The 17,478-nt window shown below is 29.9% G+C and overlaps 1 protein-coding gene across 1 annotated transcript; it reads left to right on the forward strand.

Annotated features, from left to right (window-relative positions):
• The first annotated feature begins 15,629 nt into the window (after positions 1 to 15,629).
• On the forward strand, positions 15,630 to 16,818 carry LOC126668723 (uncharacterized). Its single transcript, XM_050361905.1, has 3 exons — positions 15,630 to 16,098; positions 16,463 to 16,537; positions 16,628 to 16,818. The coding sequence occupies exons 1-3, from the start codon at positions 15,630 to 15,632 to the stop codon at positions 16,816 to 16,818; spliced, it is 735 nt and encodes a 244-aa protein (XP_050217862.1).
• Positions 16,819 to 17,478: the final 660 nt, after the last annotated feature.

The raw sequence follows: 17,478 nt of genomic DNA on the forward strand, positions 1-17,478 counted from the left end.
TCCCAAGATATAATTCTATCGCCCAAAATGCAAACTAAATCGGAAACACTACAAAACATGCTGGAAATGTACGAGTTATTACAAGTTAACGCCCTTTTAGTGAATATATCACTTGTGTAAATTAAATTAAAAACAATATACAAAATCCTAATATTTCCAAATAATAGTAAAATATAATATATTATCTTCTATTATTTTTATGATAAACTAATTTATATATAAAGAATTGTTTTATACAAATAAAATAATTTTAATAATAACATATCCATAAATAGTCTCAACATTTATAATTTTTCTTTAATTATAGACTACGTTACGATGAATATAAGTTATGAGGATAAATTATATTTATATTTTATCAATTAAATCATCCATTTTTTTCATTTACTATTTAAATATAATTGTCATGACTCGTAAGATTAACATATCATACCGCTTGAATTGAAAGTTATTAAAATTTATGAATTTATGAATTTACTAGATCTGTATACTTTAAATCTATGAAATATGGAATCTGTAGACTTATAAATTTCAACGTTAGAATTGCATCCAACATCTATGGAATAACGAAATTTTAAAATAGTGATTATTCTTTAAAAATGATGGATTTCATCTTTCCCATTTAGGAAGTGATGGAGTCTGCCTTCTGAACCGGTGAATGAGACTTGCAAAACAGGGTAGAAGCTAACCGGATGGTGGTTGTCCGATTAACTCTCTGATGCTAAAGTCAGTTTAGAGCTTTGAGCAGCGTTTTGAGTATATGAATGTAATTGTGATTCTAGGCATACCTCATGCTCCTTTTATAGTGGCCGAATATACCTTGTAGAGTCATAGTAGGTAAGTGAATCCTACTTTGTAGGGATCAGGCTACTTTGTAGGGGTTCACCTGATTTGTCGTGATCTACCTTATACAGACATGAGTCCTATTTAAGAACATTTTCCTAAATAGTCTCGTCTTCCTAAGATAGAGCTTATCTTTCCATATTTAGAGTTTGTGTCCAAATAGGGAGATACTTCTAGATATGGCGATCTACCCGAATCCCAGATTAACGCGCTTTGGGCGGATCCTATGGGATTCGGTCTTCGTCGGTATATTGCCGAATCTCAAGGGATTCGGCGTCTTCTTCATATATTCAGGTCTTTATGGGGAGTCCAGTATCACCCGAGAATGGATCTCATGTGACTCGGCTCCACTGTATTTATTGTAGGATTTGGTATCCATCATTAGCCCCCCCCCCCCCCCCCCCCCCCCCGCGCAAGTGAGCTGAAGCGATTGGTATTTATGCCTTAGTAGATTTTAGCTCTTTTGGAGCTGAGTCTTTTTATATTCAGGGCGAGTCGAACCATTTCGGATAGGGCTGTTCGTCTGAGGACGAGTAAAGGGTCGGAGGGCGGCCACTGAAATATCAAGATGAATATGACGATTTTTGATTTTTTTAATCTTTTTAATAAAATTTAAAATAAATTATATATCTAATAAATTTTTAAGTTTAATTAAATTAATTAAAATTTTAAATTAGTTTAATCAGTATTAATTAAGATTAATTAGGAAATATTTGGTATTTTTTGGTGATTAGGACAATAATTAAATAGTGCAACAAAAAGTTATTTTAGAATAAAAATATTATTGATAATTAATTTATATAAAATAGAAAATATCGTTATTTATTATTATTATTTGGATTTGTGAAGAAGAAGGTTTTTAGTACGTACCATTTATAATATTAAAGACCTATTTAAAATATAAGCTAGATATGAGGGATTCATTTGAACTTTTTCCGAGTAAAAAAAAATTAATTTAATATTTGAAGTACAATTGAAAGTGAAAGGTGGTAATTTAAGTGAAATTAGCAATTTTATAAGGGGTTGATGTTTTCTAAAAGCATTTTGCCTATGTATCTAAAATTCTTCAATCCAAACAGTGTGTTAACGATATTACATAAAATCATTCTGCATTAATTTAATAATTGTAGAGTCTTAAAGTCTGTATAGAAAATGCCATTGTTACCAGAAATTGCAGATTTAACAACTCTTTGCGTTGGATACGAAAACTCAATGCGTATTTTTATGCATACATAATTACTATAGTATCATCCAAGAGGTGGAGCTTGGAGATGAGTTCATATTTAAGACATGAGCACACAAAATAAAAACCCTAATAAAAAACTACAGTTTCTGTACATTTAGCTTTTGTCTGTGCTTGCTGTCTAACTCAATGACAGAAGAATTGTAAAAGTTATGCAGTTACGTGAGGTTTTAAAATTCTGACCAATAATAATATATATTACGTGTAAGAAGATGAGGTAGCCATGAAAAAGCAATGGCATCGGATATATAGCAAAGGTGATTAAGAAAGAAGGCCAGTGGAAGCCGCAAAGCATGTGCAAGAACACAGCTTTTGTCGGGCCAACAACCTCCAGCTCCGACCAGATTGTGGGGTTTTTGGTTTCTTAAAATTAATATTACTGTATCAAATACTAGCTGTGGGATGGCATTGGATCCAGTGGCTGTGGATTCTCCGGTTGGCCATTGCCCTATAATTGTGTTATGCGTTGTTCTTCTGCCCCATGTACGTACGGATTTCATACTTACGGATCTTGATAGATATAATCGATCCTGCACCTCAAAAAGAACAATTACGATCAAATAAATTTGTTTTTAACAGTTTACCACTTTAATTGAGTCAGCTAATATGATAACTGGTGGTAGGATAAAAAGTTGACTTCTGATTGAGATCTGAAATAATATGTAATTGATCATGATGGTAAAAATTATTGTATTTCTGCAATTTAATAACTAAATTTTATTTTCTTTTCTTTTAATTTTATTTTAACGAATTTTTTTTGATTGAAAATACATATGTAACAACAGGATTTTACTTTTTTTGTTTTATTTGAAAATCTGTCAGGAATGTATAGTTTGATCTAAAAACTCTAATTTCAAATGGAATTATGCATGCACATGCATGTTATAAAATTTCAAAATAAAATTAATAAAATTCGATTATCACGTGTCAAAATCCGGCTTTTATGTATGCATGTTGGCCGGAAAAACACTAGTTTAAATAAAATTAGAGTTTAATAATTAAAATAAAATAATTTAAAATTTAATTACTAATATATATATATATATGTGTATATATATATATATATATATAAAATTGAATATCCTCAAAATCAATTACCCTAGAATAACGTGTTGGCCAATTTTAGAATCCTAGTTTATTGAATTTTGTTTTTCTTCAGATATTTATTCTCATTTTGTGAAGTTACATTTGTTTAAAACTAATATTAATCAATTCTTGTAAATGAAAAAATATTGAAATCTGGCTTGATTGGTAGCCTGAATCAATTAATTGGAATATTGAATCGGATTGAAGACGCATTTTCCATTGAAATAGACATGACTGAATGACTGAGAAGCAATATAGAATTTAAAAGTTATAGAATGAATTCAATAAATAGAATCGCAACATGTTGAAACCAAAGTAAAGCAGACATGACATAACTAAGTATTAGTCAAAGAAATTGGGAAGCATAGGCATGGTTTCATTGGATTTGTTGTAGATTATGAATAATAAAAAGCTTAGATTCTTATCACCAGAAGAGAATGAAAGTTGAAAATGTCTGCCATTATTAGTGACCACATGGTATCACTCATCACAACTACAAAATCCTTGATGATATTCATTTATACATATGCATACATCTTCTAATCGCAACTAATTAAAAGCAAATTCCTTTTTGATCAAAGTGCTTATGTAGCTTTTTCCTTAAAAAAAAAAATAAGGGTCTTTTTATAGTTAAAGTTGTTGGAATAATACATAGAATTCTATTTGTGTTAGAACTCTATTCATAAAAACAAATGAACCATAACTTAAACGGTATAAATGCTGAGCAGCAAACTGTTCGTAGGTTGGATTCCTCCCACTAGCGCTCTCCCTTTTTTAATTACTAGTTTTGCATTACGTGCTATGCACGTGGCTCGTAACGTAGCACGTCAATGAACATATTAATAAATTTATTATAATTATATCAATTTTTTATTTATAATTAATATTAAATTAGTTAAGAATTTTTGAAAAAGTAAATATAATATATTCGGTTATTAAATTTGTTCCATACTGAATTTATTCTTCTTTTGATTTTATAATAACCATAATTAAATAATTAATTTAATTTTATTAATAATATCTTTAAAAATAATAATAAGATAGAAATTTAAATAATAATATATCGACCAAATACAGTATTTTAATTTTGTAGTTCAATCAAATTAAAAGATAGGTATTACTAATTTGTAGACAATTTAGTTATTTTTACATATTAAAACTAAATTGGAGATAAGTTAGCTACCTATTCTAATTAGAACTTTAATTACAATAGTGATTAATTAAATAACTAATTAGGTAATGACTATAAAACCTTTATTTAATACTAAACTGAAAAGGATTATTCGGTAAATTTGCCTGTCCCCCCCCATCCGTGCTTTTATATATAGTATAGATAACTTAAACGGTATAAATGCTGAGCAGCAAACTGTTCGTAGGTTGGATTCCTCCCACTAGCGCTCTCCCTTTTTTAATTATCAAAAAAAATTATAGTGATAAAATATTTAGATAAAGAATAATTTATTGTCATTAAGCAATTAGAAAGAATTATTCTATTAAAATTAGTACTCTTAATACTACAAGAAGAATTTATTTTCTCTATATATCCTACTTTATTATATTTTAGAATTAGAATCAAAAGAACTGAACAAACAATGTAAATCAATTATTGATATAAATAAGGAGAAAAAGAATTGTGTGTGATGTGAAAAATATAAATTAATTTTTATTTTTATTACTTTTTGTTTAAAGTTAAACACTTTGGGAGTTTTTTTTCTAAATGCATTTTTACTAGACATGTTCTATATTTGGTGATTTTCTATTAATTTTGTACTATTATTGATGATTGGTGGGGATGTAAGCGTAATTGTTGAACCATATAAATTTTGTGTTTTTATTTATTTTTCTATATTATTATATGTTGATCGAAACATAAATAAATACCTATTAAATGATTTTGATTCCGTTGCGCATACCAACCTGATCGAATCGGTCATAACAATTGATACCAAAGACTTAAAAAGTGATATCAATATACAACAAAAGTGTGGATGATACTAAAGCTCTTTAAAAAGAAATTTATCATCAAGGCTTAAGGTGTTTTTTAACTTAAGTGAAGTTATAAATCCAAACCGTACTCATATAAAATAAGAAAAAAAAAGGTTGTGTGCGATGTGAGAAATATATATATGTTAAATGTTAATTTTTTAAGATTATTTCTTGTAGAGTGAAATTATTTTGTGAGTTTTTCTTTTAAGGGCATAATTATTAGAATATTTTCTATTTGGTGATTCTCCACTAATTTTATACTCTTTTTGACGATTAGTGGATAACTCGATTCTTCCGCTCGTGGATGTAAGCGTAATTGTTGAACCACATAAATATTTTGTATAATTTATTTATTTTACTATATTATTATTTGTTGAGTAAATACATAATTAAATATTCAACGATTTCGCTGCGAGTACTAATCCAGTCGAATTGGTCATAACAATTAGTACCAAAGCATTGAAAAGTGGTATCAATATTGCAACAAAAGCGTGGATGATATTAAATCTCTTTAAAACAATTTATCATCAAGACGCGTGGGAGTTCTTAAGGCGCATTTTTAATTTAAGTGAAGTTATAGGTTCAATCGTACTCGTATATGCAACCGTTTTAAAATTTAGAGTAAAGTGGTTATGGACCTATCTGGTTCGAGCATAAATTAATCTAACTATTAAAAATTTAAAAGTTATATATCATTGTTAAGATCCGTACAGAACATCTTAGGCTTTTGTTAAATAATAAAACATGGAGCTTTATTATCTTTATATTCCGTTGCCGGTGGCACTAAACATGGCTAATAGGTAGGCTAAAATGATATAAAATCCACGTTAGGTATAAAGATCCACATGGCTTGGCAATATATATAATGGAAAATAGAGATAGAAAATGGAAAGGGATAGACAAATCAAGGAATAAACTGAACTTGAAGGGTTGTCAATTTCAATAATAATTATGCAAGGGCTTAATGTCTTGACCGTGTTTACTAGTACAATTAAGCTAAGCTAATCATAGGATTATTCCTTCTAGTAATTAAACAAACCTCAAAAAGAGTTCACAATTTTGGATGTAATTTTAATGCATGAGATGATAGTATATCTAAAGACAAGGATATGACATGCATATATTTGATTCATCCAACCACCGTTAAAACACAAGTCATTGTCCCTACACTACACACAGCCTTTTTTTATATATAAAAAAATGTTAATTGAATTTTAGATGAACAATGAGAGATCTAGAAAGAGAGAAAATAATATTTAGAAAATGGTGGGGATAGATGGACTTTATGAGTTTTGTATTTCTGCCCACTTAATTAATATGTGATGGTACGTTTCTGCACTAGTGGTGCTGATTTTTATAACTGAGTTTCAGGTTCATTTGTAGGTTTGTTTTTTGATGAACACGCTAGCTTATTCTATCTATGATTAAGGAGAAAGGAGTACATTTTTTTTTGACTTAATCGTGTTTTGTAAAAGTTGGTATATATATCTCAACTATCTCATAACATGTCAAAAGTAGAACAACTGCAAATCACCTAAAGACATCAAAATTCAAAGTTAGACTCATCCGGTACAAACCGAATCCAAAAAATCCAATGCAAGTATGTAAATCGAACAACACAGTATCGGTAATACAATCAAACTAAGACTGAGATACAGGAGAGACGGATAATCAAGTCCAAAACACATAAGCAGCACCATCTGTCGTTAGACACAACTTCCGATTGAGATACTAATTCGGTCTTACAGAATTAGAAAACCGAGGGAGCCACAAAAAATTTATGAGATAATGAAATATTTTCCGCGCTACATACACCTAACACATTTTTCCTAAAAAGAATAACAAAATTATATATAGGTTAACAAATGACATAAAAATCAAAGGGAAAAAGTTTATTCGTCACAAACTCTCTATACATATTTCTTTTGAGGTAAGTTTTTAGCTTTTCTTTTTAATTTCTTTTTTATATTTACAATTTTTTTTTCTCGTTTTGCTCATATTTATATTGACTCTCACGTCATAGAAAAACACCACAATTCTTTTTTGGCATTCTTCTGACCTCTATGTTATTATGTGCAACTCATATCGGTTGTTGGATCGCTACAAGCACTCAGTCATTTATTACTATTGTTTCTTGATAAATTGATAAACTGGTTGTGTGAAAATTAATGATGGGGAAATTAAATTTTTGAAATAATATGTTTTTATATTATTATTTTCACCAAATTTTATATTGACTACAAAATATGAAATTATTGAATTGAATTGTCAAAATATTTTTATCAGAGATAGACCTACTGTAAATTAGTTGTTAGCGGGAATTAGCGGGAGTTAGTATGTATTTTTCAAATTTAACGGCTTAAAGAGAATCGGGGGTTCGAACCCCGACCTCATGCAATGGAAGGACTTATAATTTCATGTTGTGTTGCCTATATTAAAAGGTTAGATTTGAATTTTTCACTTACAATTCTCTAATTTGGTGATAAAACATAAAATAGAACTTATAATTTCATGTTGGATTTGGAATTTATAAATAAGATAAGCTAATAAAAAAATTAAATTGGCTTAATCATGCATGCTAGTCAATAAATTATCATCCTATTCTGTTTAAAAGGGGAAGAAAAGGGGGAGAAAAGTTGATGGCGATAAATGAGGCACTAAGGTCACAATCCAGGTGATTCAACTATATCTCTTTATAACATCAAACTTCTTTGTATTATCCACTTATTCAACAGTGGCCACATTTTCCTTTTATTATTTTATCATATTTTTTATTTCGTGGACCCTGCAATTGGAATGCAATTTTAATGCACTCTATAATAGGTGGGGTTCAATCAATCAACTTGAGTACTTGCTCATAAAACAGGGGGAAATTAGGAAATTTAAAATGGGACGAAAAAAAATTATTGTAGAAAATATAACTAATCATAATATAAAATAAAAATACATAACAAAAGTAACATATACCAAACCATAATGTATACATATATTCAACTAAGTAATTAAAAGGTTGATAAATTTTTTAATAACTATATTTTAAAAAAAATGAGATACTAATTTTAACTTTCTTAAAAGTTTACGGGGTGGTTGCCACTTCACTCTAAAAGGCTGATTCCGCCTCTGCCATTAAAGGTTTGGGTTTGGGTTTAGAGTAATTAGAATTCCTAAAAATAATTTATCCCATGCTTCATGATGCGTTTCGTGGTTAATAATTCTAAAGTTTCTTTTACATAGATCGGTTCATTTTGTTGATCAAATTAAAAGTATTAGATTCATATTAAAAGAAAAGATAATTAATTTAAAATTTAATATTTTTTCAACTTTTTGTAAAACAAATGAATTTTTTCTGTAAATTTATCCGAATTTTAAAAATTGACATGAATTTTATTTTGATTCAAAAAAAATAGTTAATTGACATTTGAAATATGATATGATAAATTGATAAATTAATCTTTTAGAGGTTATACATGTAAGTTGTAAAAATAAGATAAAAATTTAGCATGGATTTTGTTTTGCAAAGGCGGTTTTCCTTTATCTATATAAGGTAAATGTTTCAAGAGATGCAATAGAAAGTAACTCATCATTACGCCTTCCTTACCTGTATCTGTTTACATTGAACTTATTTATGGTGTGCAAATTTGTACTCTTTCTCAAAAAAAAATTAAGTAGACTCGGTCTACCATGTCATCCATAAACTAAACCCATCATATAGTGACATATCATTAAAATGATGGCAATTTTGTAAATTCGTTTATTATTTATTTACACATTTGAATAATAATATTACAAAATTGCCATCATTTTAATGACGTGTCACTATGTGATAGGCTTAGTGCACGGTTAACGTAGTAGACCGAGTCTACCTAAAAATTTATCTTCTCTTTTCTAGTTAGTTTTTCGGTCTCTATAAATATTCATGCTATGCGTTTTTATGATTTTAAAAGTATGAAAGACAATAAGACATAGTATTATACATATTATTATTTACACTATTTTTCTTACTTAGTCGGTGAATTAGAGATTAGGTTTTAAACATTAGAACGCTCTCTAATCAATCTCTTGTAGATTATTCACTCCTTCTAGACGTAGCTAGGCAGTTATCGAACCACATGTATTGTGTTCATTTAATTGTTTGTTTAATTAATTTTTATTCAATTCTTCTGCATCTAATTTCACTCAAGTTGTTAAATATATTGTTAGTTTGTGATTAAAAAATAATGCAACATTAATTCAAATAAAACAAATGGCAAATGAAATCCCCTAATTGGAAACAATGCTAAAAGCTAGCTAGGTAGGTTGCTGTTTGTATACAATTATTCGAACATAATAATCCATATGCATAAAAGAAACTACTACTCTTTAATTAGACTTCAGTACCAATTATTACTCAAATCCTTAAACTACAAGTTTACCTATATTACCAATTATAACATGAAACCCCACCAAATTTATAGCTAGCTATCCAAATTATAATTACGGTTTCATTCATTGACACACAAAAAATGAACAAAAGCATCCAAAAAAAAAAAATACTACAACTATTTGTTCAAGTATATTACTTTTATCCAAATATATTTTAAGGACATATTAAAGGTAATTGATTCATTATATTAAAAACTATAATGAAAATAATAAAAAAATTGGAATTAAAAATGCGCTTTCTAGAAATTGTGCGTCACATCCAAGCAATAAATAAATATCTTAATTAAAAATAAAATATATTTTAATCTCTTAGGTTATTTAAATTTAAACACAACTTGATAAAAATGCATAATACATTTAAGAAATTTTCTATCAAACTTATCATATTAATCTTCAAAAAAATATGAATAATTAAAATATAAAAATTATTGAATTAATATTTTTATAGATGATATTTATTAATTATAGGCTTAATTGCATAAAAAATCACCAACTTTCGCGTGTTTTTGATATTTAACATAATCTTTTTTTCTTGGCATAAAAAACACCAACTTTCATTTTTTGGTATATTAGTCCACGAGTTGTGAAACGGCGCCGTTTTCAATGTAAAATGGCGCCGTTTTGCGCTAAAACAACGTCGTTTTGTGCTTAATTTTTCAAAGAAAACGGTCATGTGGACCAATATGCCAAAAATGAAAGTTGATTTTTTATGCCAAAAAAAAAGATTATGTTAAATACAAAAAAACACGCGAAAGTTGGTGATTTTTGGTGTAATTAAGCCTTAATTATAGGAAAAATATATCAATTTGCCCATAACTATATCTAGTTTGCCAAATGTATAATGATTTTGAAATTTTGTCTGTTTGGTTCATTTATTTTTTTGAGTGTTTGGTTCATTTAGCTACTGACATGACGTGATATTGTATGTGCCGGTGCTAAATAGGATGGATTTTGTACATATGGAAATATAAAGTCGTATCATGTCAGCTCTAAATAAATTGTGGATGATATTTGACATATATCGAAAAAATATTAACCAAAGATGACAAAATTTTAAAATTATGACATATTTGACAACCGAGATGTAATTTATATAATTACATTTTGTCTAAATTATACATAATTTTGGATACTTATAGTACTTGGTGTAATGGCTAAAACATGACAGCAAAATAAAGAAATAAGTGCTAATAACAATAAACAAGATCCTTGACATAATGTGTATAGTGAAGAATTGAGTACAAACTCATTCATGAAACCCTAAAAAGGAAGCAAGAAGCGAGATTCACGGCTATAAATGACTGTGGTATTAGTATGTGCCAAAAAAAAACCCTAATTTTGCAAAATTATTTATATGATTGCTTTTGTCTCCTCCTGTACATCTCCACCACCCCACGCTTCCTTCATTAATTAACACTCTAATTTTATGCAACATTAAAAAAAAAATCAAATACTATAAACTAAAGTCGGCTCTATTTTTATCATTTCACCGACAACCCTTTTTAATTATTTGCCCATTTTTTTTAATTTTCTCTGCCTTTATTTTGCTGCCTCCTTTTGCTATTATTGTTGTTCACGTGCTCTTGAATTATTATTAACATAAACATTACAATTAAATTATTGAAAAATATGCTTTAATGAATTATTCCTGTACCAATAATAACTCGGGTTAAGCCAAATTCGAACTCGAATTCAAATGTATTAAATTGGCTCGAGCGTGAATTCAAGCTCGGATGAATTCAAATTTTCAAACCCGAACTCGCGCTTGAATAATATCTGAGCTATTAGCTAGTCGAGCTCGATTTAAATTTTATAAGAATAGAAATAATTATTAAAAATAGCATATTTGATGCATTTAATATTATTACTATAAAATATACAATTTAAATTAATTATTATTATAATAAGTATCTAAATTAGAGGTATACAAAATAAATTATTATATTATATGTATAAGAGGGATGTTTAAGTTTGTTTAGACTCACGAACCTCGCAAATTTTTATAACTGGTACTCGAGTTCGGTTCGAATTTAAATTTAACTCGAAATTTTCAAATTGGTCTCAATTCTTTCTCAGTCGATCTTGAGTAACATAAGAGTAGTTCAACTCGTTTGCGCCCTTAAATAATTAGGTGAAAATAAATAATATTGTATAGATGAAATATTGATATTTAGTGTAGGTTGAGATTTTTTTATTACATTTCAAATGAAATCTATTATTTGACCTAATCCTCTTAGAATTACAAAACTTTTGATTTTTATGTTGTCAAAACTCTTGTTAGTTATTAAGGCTTCATTTGGTTGGAGATAAGTTCACTAAAGAAGTCTAATTTTTTTGAGAAATAGCATTTTTTTTTATTTTTTTCATTTTTTTCTAATCTACTTTTCGGGAAGTTAAAGGGTTGACTGCCCTTTAGTTAGGGAAATGAATTCCCAAGCAAAATCTAAGTAAATTCTATTTTTCTAATTAAATTAATTAAAATACTATTATATTCTTATATTTAATTAGCTAATTTAGTTATTGAAGATAATATTATCATTAAATTTCAATTAATTAAAAATAAAATACAACTTATCGGGAAAGTATTAAGTGAACCAAGTAATAAAAATATTAATTTCCTCTACACTAATTTTCTCAGTAATTAACTTTCCGGAAAGTATATTTTTCGAAAATTGTATATTTTTGAATCAAGTGAAGTGAGATCTAAAGAGTAGTTAGTTCGATTTTGGATTATTACACTCATTTGCATTTATCATAACTTTCAATAGCAATTTTCTATATGAGTAACTTGATTTATTTCTTGCATTAACGATTTTGGAGTATTACTTCTAAGAAATATTTTTTGATATGGGATCAAGATTTGTTTATCAGATTTCACAAGAATATCAAATGGGGCCGACCCACTAGCTAAAGCAGTAAGATATTGAAAAACCAAGAATGTGGTTTAGAGGTTGAGTTATTTTGTCACATTAAATATTATATGCAACATCACTGTCTCTTTTTTTCGATTGAATTAGGTAATTTCATGTAAAATTAATTATTTACAATGCAAAAAAAAATGTCTTTGTATAAAGACATTATGAGCAACGGATTATCCCGGTCTTTAAATTGGAAGGTCAAAAAATTATTCATTTATATTTAGACATTTTAATCAATTAAAGATATTTTTTATTTTATACTATTTAATTTTTAAAATGTACAAAATGAACGAGTCTCGAAACTGCGATGATCTAATTTGAGAGTTAACTGACTTAAAGTGTTAATTGATTATGATATATAAATTCAAGAACCGCAAAGATCATTTGTTCATTACATAATTACATGCACATAAAACTCAAAAGGGGGAAAAGGAAGGGGCAGCTAAAAACGAGCATAGAATATTTCAATGGCATCTGCCTTGACAGCATCTTTTATTTATTTTATACACAGTGATACTTGGACCATTAAGGCATATTCACTGAACAAATTACAAGAAATGGACATGAAACAACAACATTTAAAGCCAATATATATTTTCTTTTCTATAAAAAATATAGTAGATAATACTATATATCTTCAAATTTTAAAGTCATATAGTAATATATGACAATAGTGAAATGATCTTCACTTTACTTTTTTTTAAGGGAATTTTCACTTTATTTAGAAAAGTGCATTTGATTGAATTGAAACGAATTAAATTTTAATTTAAATCAAACTAAATTTGTAAGAAATTAAAAAGTTTGAAACAAACAAATTGATCAGTTCCGTTATTTTAGTTTAGTTCAATTTTTACACATTTCAACTTTACTAGTAATAATATACTAAAGTAATTTTTTTATATAAATGGGAACTTTTATTAATCAAATATCAAAAGCAGTTATAAATATGTATTTCAATGGCCTGACATATAGTAAGTCATAAGATGTTTGAGTAAGAAAATACGAAACATTTTTCACAGATATATCTTTTAATAAATTATAAAATAAAATTATATTACTGATGATCTAAATGATATAATTAAACTCTTATTAATTCTACGAAGGAATACAAAATAAGCTTTTATAAAAAAGACAAAACAAACTTCTATCAAAAGAAAATATTATACTAATTTCATCATCACTAAAGAACCAAAAATATTATGTGTATATATGTTCCAAAACAAAAAAAGTATTATGAATATAATTATTTCTATCTAAATTACCAGTCAACTACAATTACTGTGGACGACAATTACATTGCTTAATAATCATTATGTAAAAGACTACCTTAATTAAGTTCTATTATAGGTCAACACCTTAATTACTTATAATATCATGCCTAATAATTAGCAAAGGAATGATTCACTCATCTCTATAGCTAAAAGAAGAACGTTCTAATTAATTCTGCCTACAAGTTTTGTTACCATTTTTTTTTTGTTAAGCCCATCCAGTTTTCAAGACTTCGCCCTTATTAATCTGAATCCGACCCACATCGAGCTCCTGGCATTGTGGATGAGTCTACCGGTGAGAATTTTTTGCATTCATAAGACTCAAAACCGAAACCTTACTTAAACGATACCAAACTGCTTACCACTTAAACCAAATTCCATTGGTTGTTACCAAATTTTTTAGCACAAACTTGTTCCTACATAATGCATTTATCTAATTATTTTTCTTTGTTAATTCATCAAATTTTATTAAATATGAAGCAATTATTTTTGTAAGAAATCCAGAAAGATTTTAAAATCAAACTCAATGACGTAATATGAAATAGATCTTTTACAAAATAGCATGTCTCATTCACATATCTATTTGTTACTGGCGTTTTGCGTTCGTAACAACAAGCGTGTGAAATGCGGGCGTGCCAGGAAGCGGATTCCAAAATGTAACTTAACTTCTTAAACGAGCGATTGGGGTTTGGTTAACCTTATAACAAGTACTCCAATCAAGTAATGCTAAAACAAAGAAATTCAACTGTAAATATGTTTACTAATTGAATGAAATGAAAATACAGGTGTTTGAGTAGAAATTGCAGAAGTTCAATCGTAAAGTTCTTTACTGATTGAAGAAAATTGAGAATGCTAAGTGTTGAGTGTTTTTGCCTTTGGGCTGGTTTTTGTTGGATTTGATCGGGGGCTGCAAATTGGCTGCTCTTCTCTTATTTATAGCTTCATCATTTGAAAACTGCTGCTTCATGAACCAACTGCACACGTTCTTCCCCACCTTCAGGAACTGCCAATCGTGTCTTTACTTCTGCTGCACGTGCTTTTTAACTTCTTTTCTTCTGGAATGGACTTTCTTGGGCTTATGGGCCATTTAAATTAATATTTAATGGCCATCTCAAATTTGGGCTTAATCTTCTGCAACTGGGCTTGGATTTTTTGAATTAGCTTCTGGAGTAGTCAACTTCTAGAAATCAACCTTTAGAAACCAACCTCTAGAAATTAACTTCTGTCAACATTAGTCAACCTCTAGAAATCAACCTTTAGGAACCAACCTTTAGAAATCAACCTTTAGGAACCAACCTTTAGAAATCAACCTTTAGGAACCAACCTTTAGAAATCAACCTTTAGGAATCAACTTCTAAAGTCTAGTCAACCTCTAGAAATTAACTTCCTAGTCAAACAGTCAATTTTTAGAAATCACCCTCTGAAGTCAAAATTGGTCAACCTCTAAAAATTAATTTAAGCCAATCATTAATAATACCTCTTTTATCTTTTGAAAAGAATAGGGGCTTTATGGCCTTTAAGACATATTTTTAATTTTGGTGCAAACAATGCCCCCTATATAATTGGCTTTTTAGAAATAAAGCCATTTATATATATTTCTTTTAACCAAAATTTAAAATTTTAGCTTTCATAATGGTTAGGTCTAAGGTTTTATTTTCTGAAATTGATAAAGATTTATGGAAGGGTGAAAAACCTCGAGAAAATATGGTTTCAAATGTTTCAAAAGTATGCAAAAATCCAAAGAGTGAAAAGGTTTTAGAAAATCAAAAAATCTCAAATTCATCTTCTCCAAAAAATTTAAAACAAAACCCTAATTCAAAATTTAAACCCAACTCTTCCCCAAAAATTACCAAGCCTCAAACAATGTCACAAATTGAGGTAGAAGGAGAACAACCGGTCATCCCCACCGCACCTCCGGCGATCAGCTCATTGTCAACGCCCAACAGCTTTGGCGTCACGGCAGCAGCTTCTCTCCCGCCGTCCAGCTTCTCGCCCGCAGCTGCCGTTCTGCCGTCCAGCTCCTCGCTGGCAGCTACTCTCCTGCCGTCCAGCTCCTCGCCAACAGTTATGGAGCCGCAGATCGCCGCACCGTCCAGCTCCCTGCCAGTAGCAGCTGCTCTTTCATCACCGGCAGTTTCTTTTCCGCCAGCGGCAGCGTCCTCCTTGGCAGCAGCGGCGTCTTCTTTCCCTTCACCGGCGACAGCTCCTTCACCGTACGGGTTGACAGCTCCAACGTCCGGTGTTTCTTTTCTAGCAGCTAGCACCGCTTTTTCCCAGCAGCAGCTAGGCGGCGATGGTGGTCCGGTGGCTGATCCTTCCACGGCGGCAGCAGGTATATTCTCCTCGTTCTTTTTTTTTTTAAATTAACTAATTGCCTGTGATTAATTAGTTCCTAGAATTTTGAGAATTGAGGTGATTTTGTGTTCTCACTTATTGAATGAGATTGGAATCTAGGATTTATTTTTCCAAATTCTCTACCAATAAGGTTTTGACGTAATGTCGTCAATTTTATTTTCCATGCCAATTTTAGATGAAAATGAATTTTAACAAGAAAATTAATTTGTTTGAATTTGGTTCAATGTCAACATTTGAACTTTTAAATGCTAATGATTTAATTCAATGTCAACATTTGAACTTTAAATGCTAAGGATTTTAGCATGTTGTAATTTTAACTCTCTTTTTTTTTACTTTTGTAGATGGCGGTTTGCCAACCAATTTGGTGGCGGATCCTGCATCTTTGTCTCGTGTTTCTCCATCATTGGCCGTGTCAGGTAAAATTTCACCTAACATAGAACAAATTCTTGAATTTTAGCATGTTGTTAGCTTTGATTTTATTCATCAATTGAAATCACCCTTTACAGCTAGCGGTTTGCCAACCAATTTGGTGGCGGAAATTGTAGCTACTACGCCTGCTTTTAGCTCTGAGACACCAACTTCTGGCTTGGCAATTTCAAAGGCAACAACTTCTGGTTTTCCGCCAACCAATACCTCAGGTAAATTTCTTTTGACACTCTTCTTGGAGGTTGGCGGTATGGCTGAAACTCGGGCTTAATAGGAAGCCGATGTTCTACCAATGTCCTGCTTAACCCCGGCATATCAGAATATTGCCATGCAAAGCAATCTTTGTATTCCTGCAAGAGTACAGTTAATTTTGTTTTTAAACCAACCTCTAGGTTTTTACTAACAAAAGTTACCTGAGGTTCCTCAGAGGTTCCAAGATTCACTTCTTCTAACTCCTCTCTAACATGGATGGCTTCATCATCTATCCAAGGAGGTGCTTGTTCTAGCTCCTCCAAGCCAATCTCATGATCTTCAGAAACTTCTTCTTCTTCATAAACCACTTCAGCATCTAGAACCTCTGCCAAGTTGTTTTCCTCCATAATTCCTTCCATAATGTACTGCATACGTTCTTTTAAGATAGCAGATGCAGTTGCTGCAAACTCACTAGAGGTGAGCTTAATCATTAATTTCTTCAATGGTGATGGAGGAACACGGCTTGTTGTATGGAATAATAGCCGTTGATCCAAGTATCTCAGTTGCTTTTCTTTTGACCTCTTCATGCACATTCAGAGGTTTGTCGGATTTCTCTTTCTTCTGCCCTTTTTTACTTTTCCCAGTAAATTGGATGGGACCAACACATGAGTCATAATAACGGGCTTCTACCATGTTGGTGGCAGTGGTAAATGGCTTTGTGTCTGCCCATACCACCTCC

The sequence above is a fragment of the Mercurialis annua genome, linkage group LG2, assembly GCF_937616625.2.
Source record: "Mercurialis annua linkage group LG2, ddMerAnnu1.2, whole genome shotgun sequence".
NCBI lineage: Eukaryota > Viridiplantae > Streptophyta > Magnoliopsida > Malpighiales > Euphorbiaceae > Mercurialis > Mercurialis annua.

Coding starts and splice junctions, on each gene's coding strand:
- LOC126668723 (XM_050361905.1), top strand. CDS start 15,630: ATGTCACAAATTGAGGTAGAAGGAGAACAACCGGTCATCCCCACCGCA. Junction 16,099..16,462: donor TCCTTCCACGGCGGCAGCAG/GTATATTCTCCT, acceptor TTACTTTTGTAG/ATGGCGGTTTGCCAACCAAT. Junction 16,538..16,627: donor TCCATCATTGGCCGTGTCAG/GTAAAATTTCAC, acceptor CACCCTTTACAG/CTAGCGGTTTGCCAACCAAT.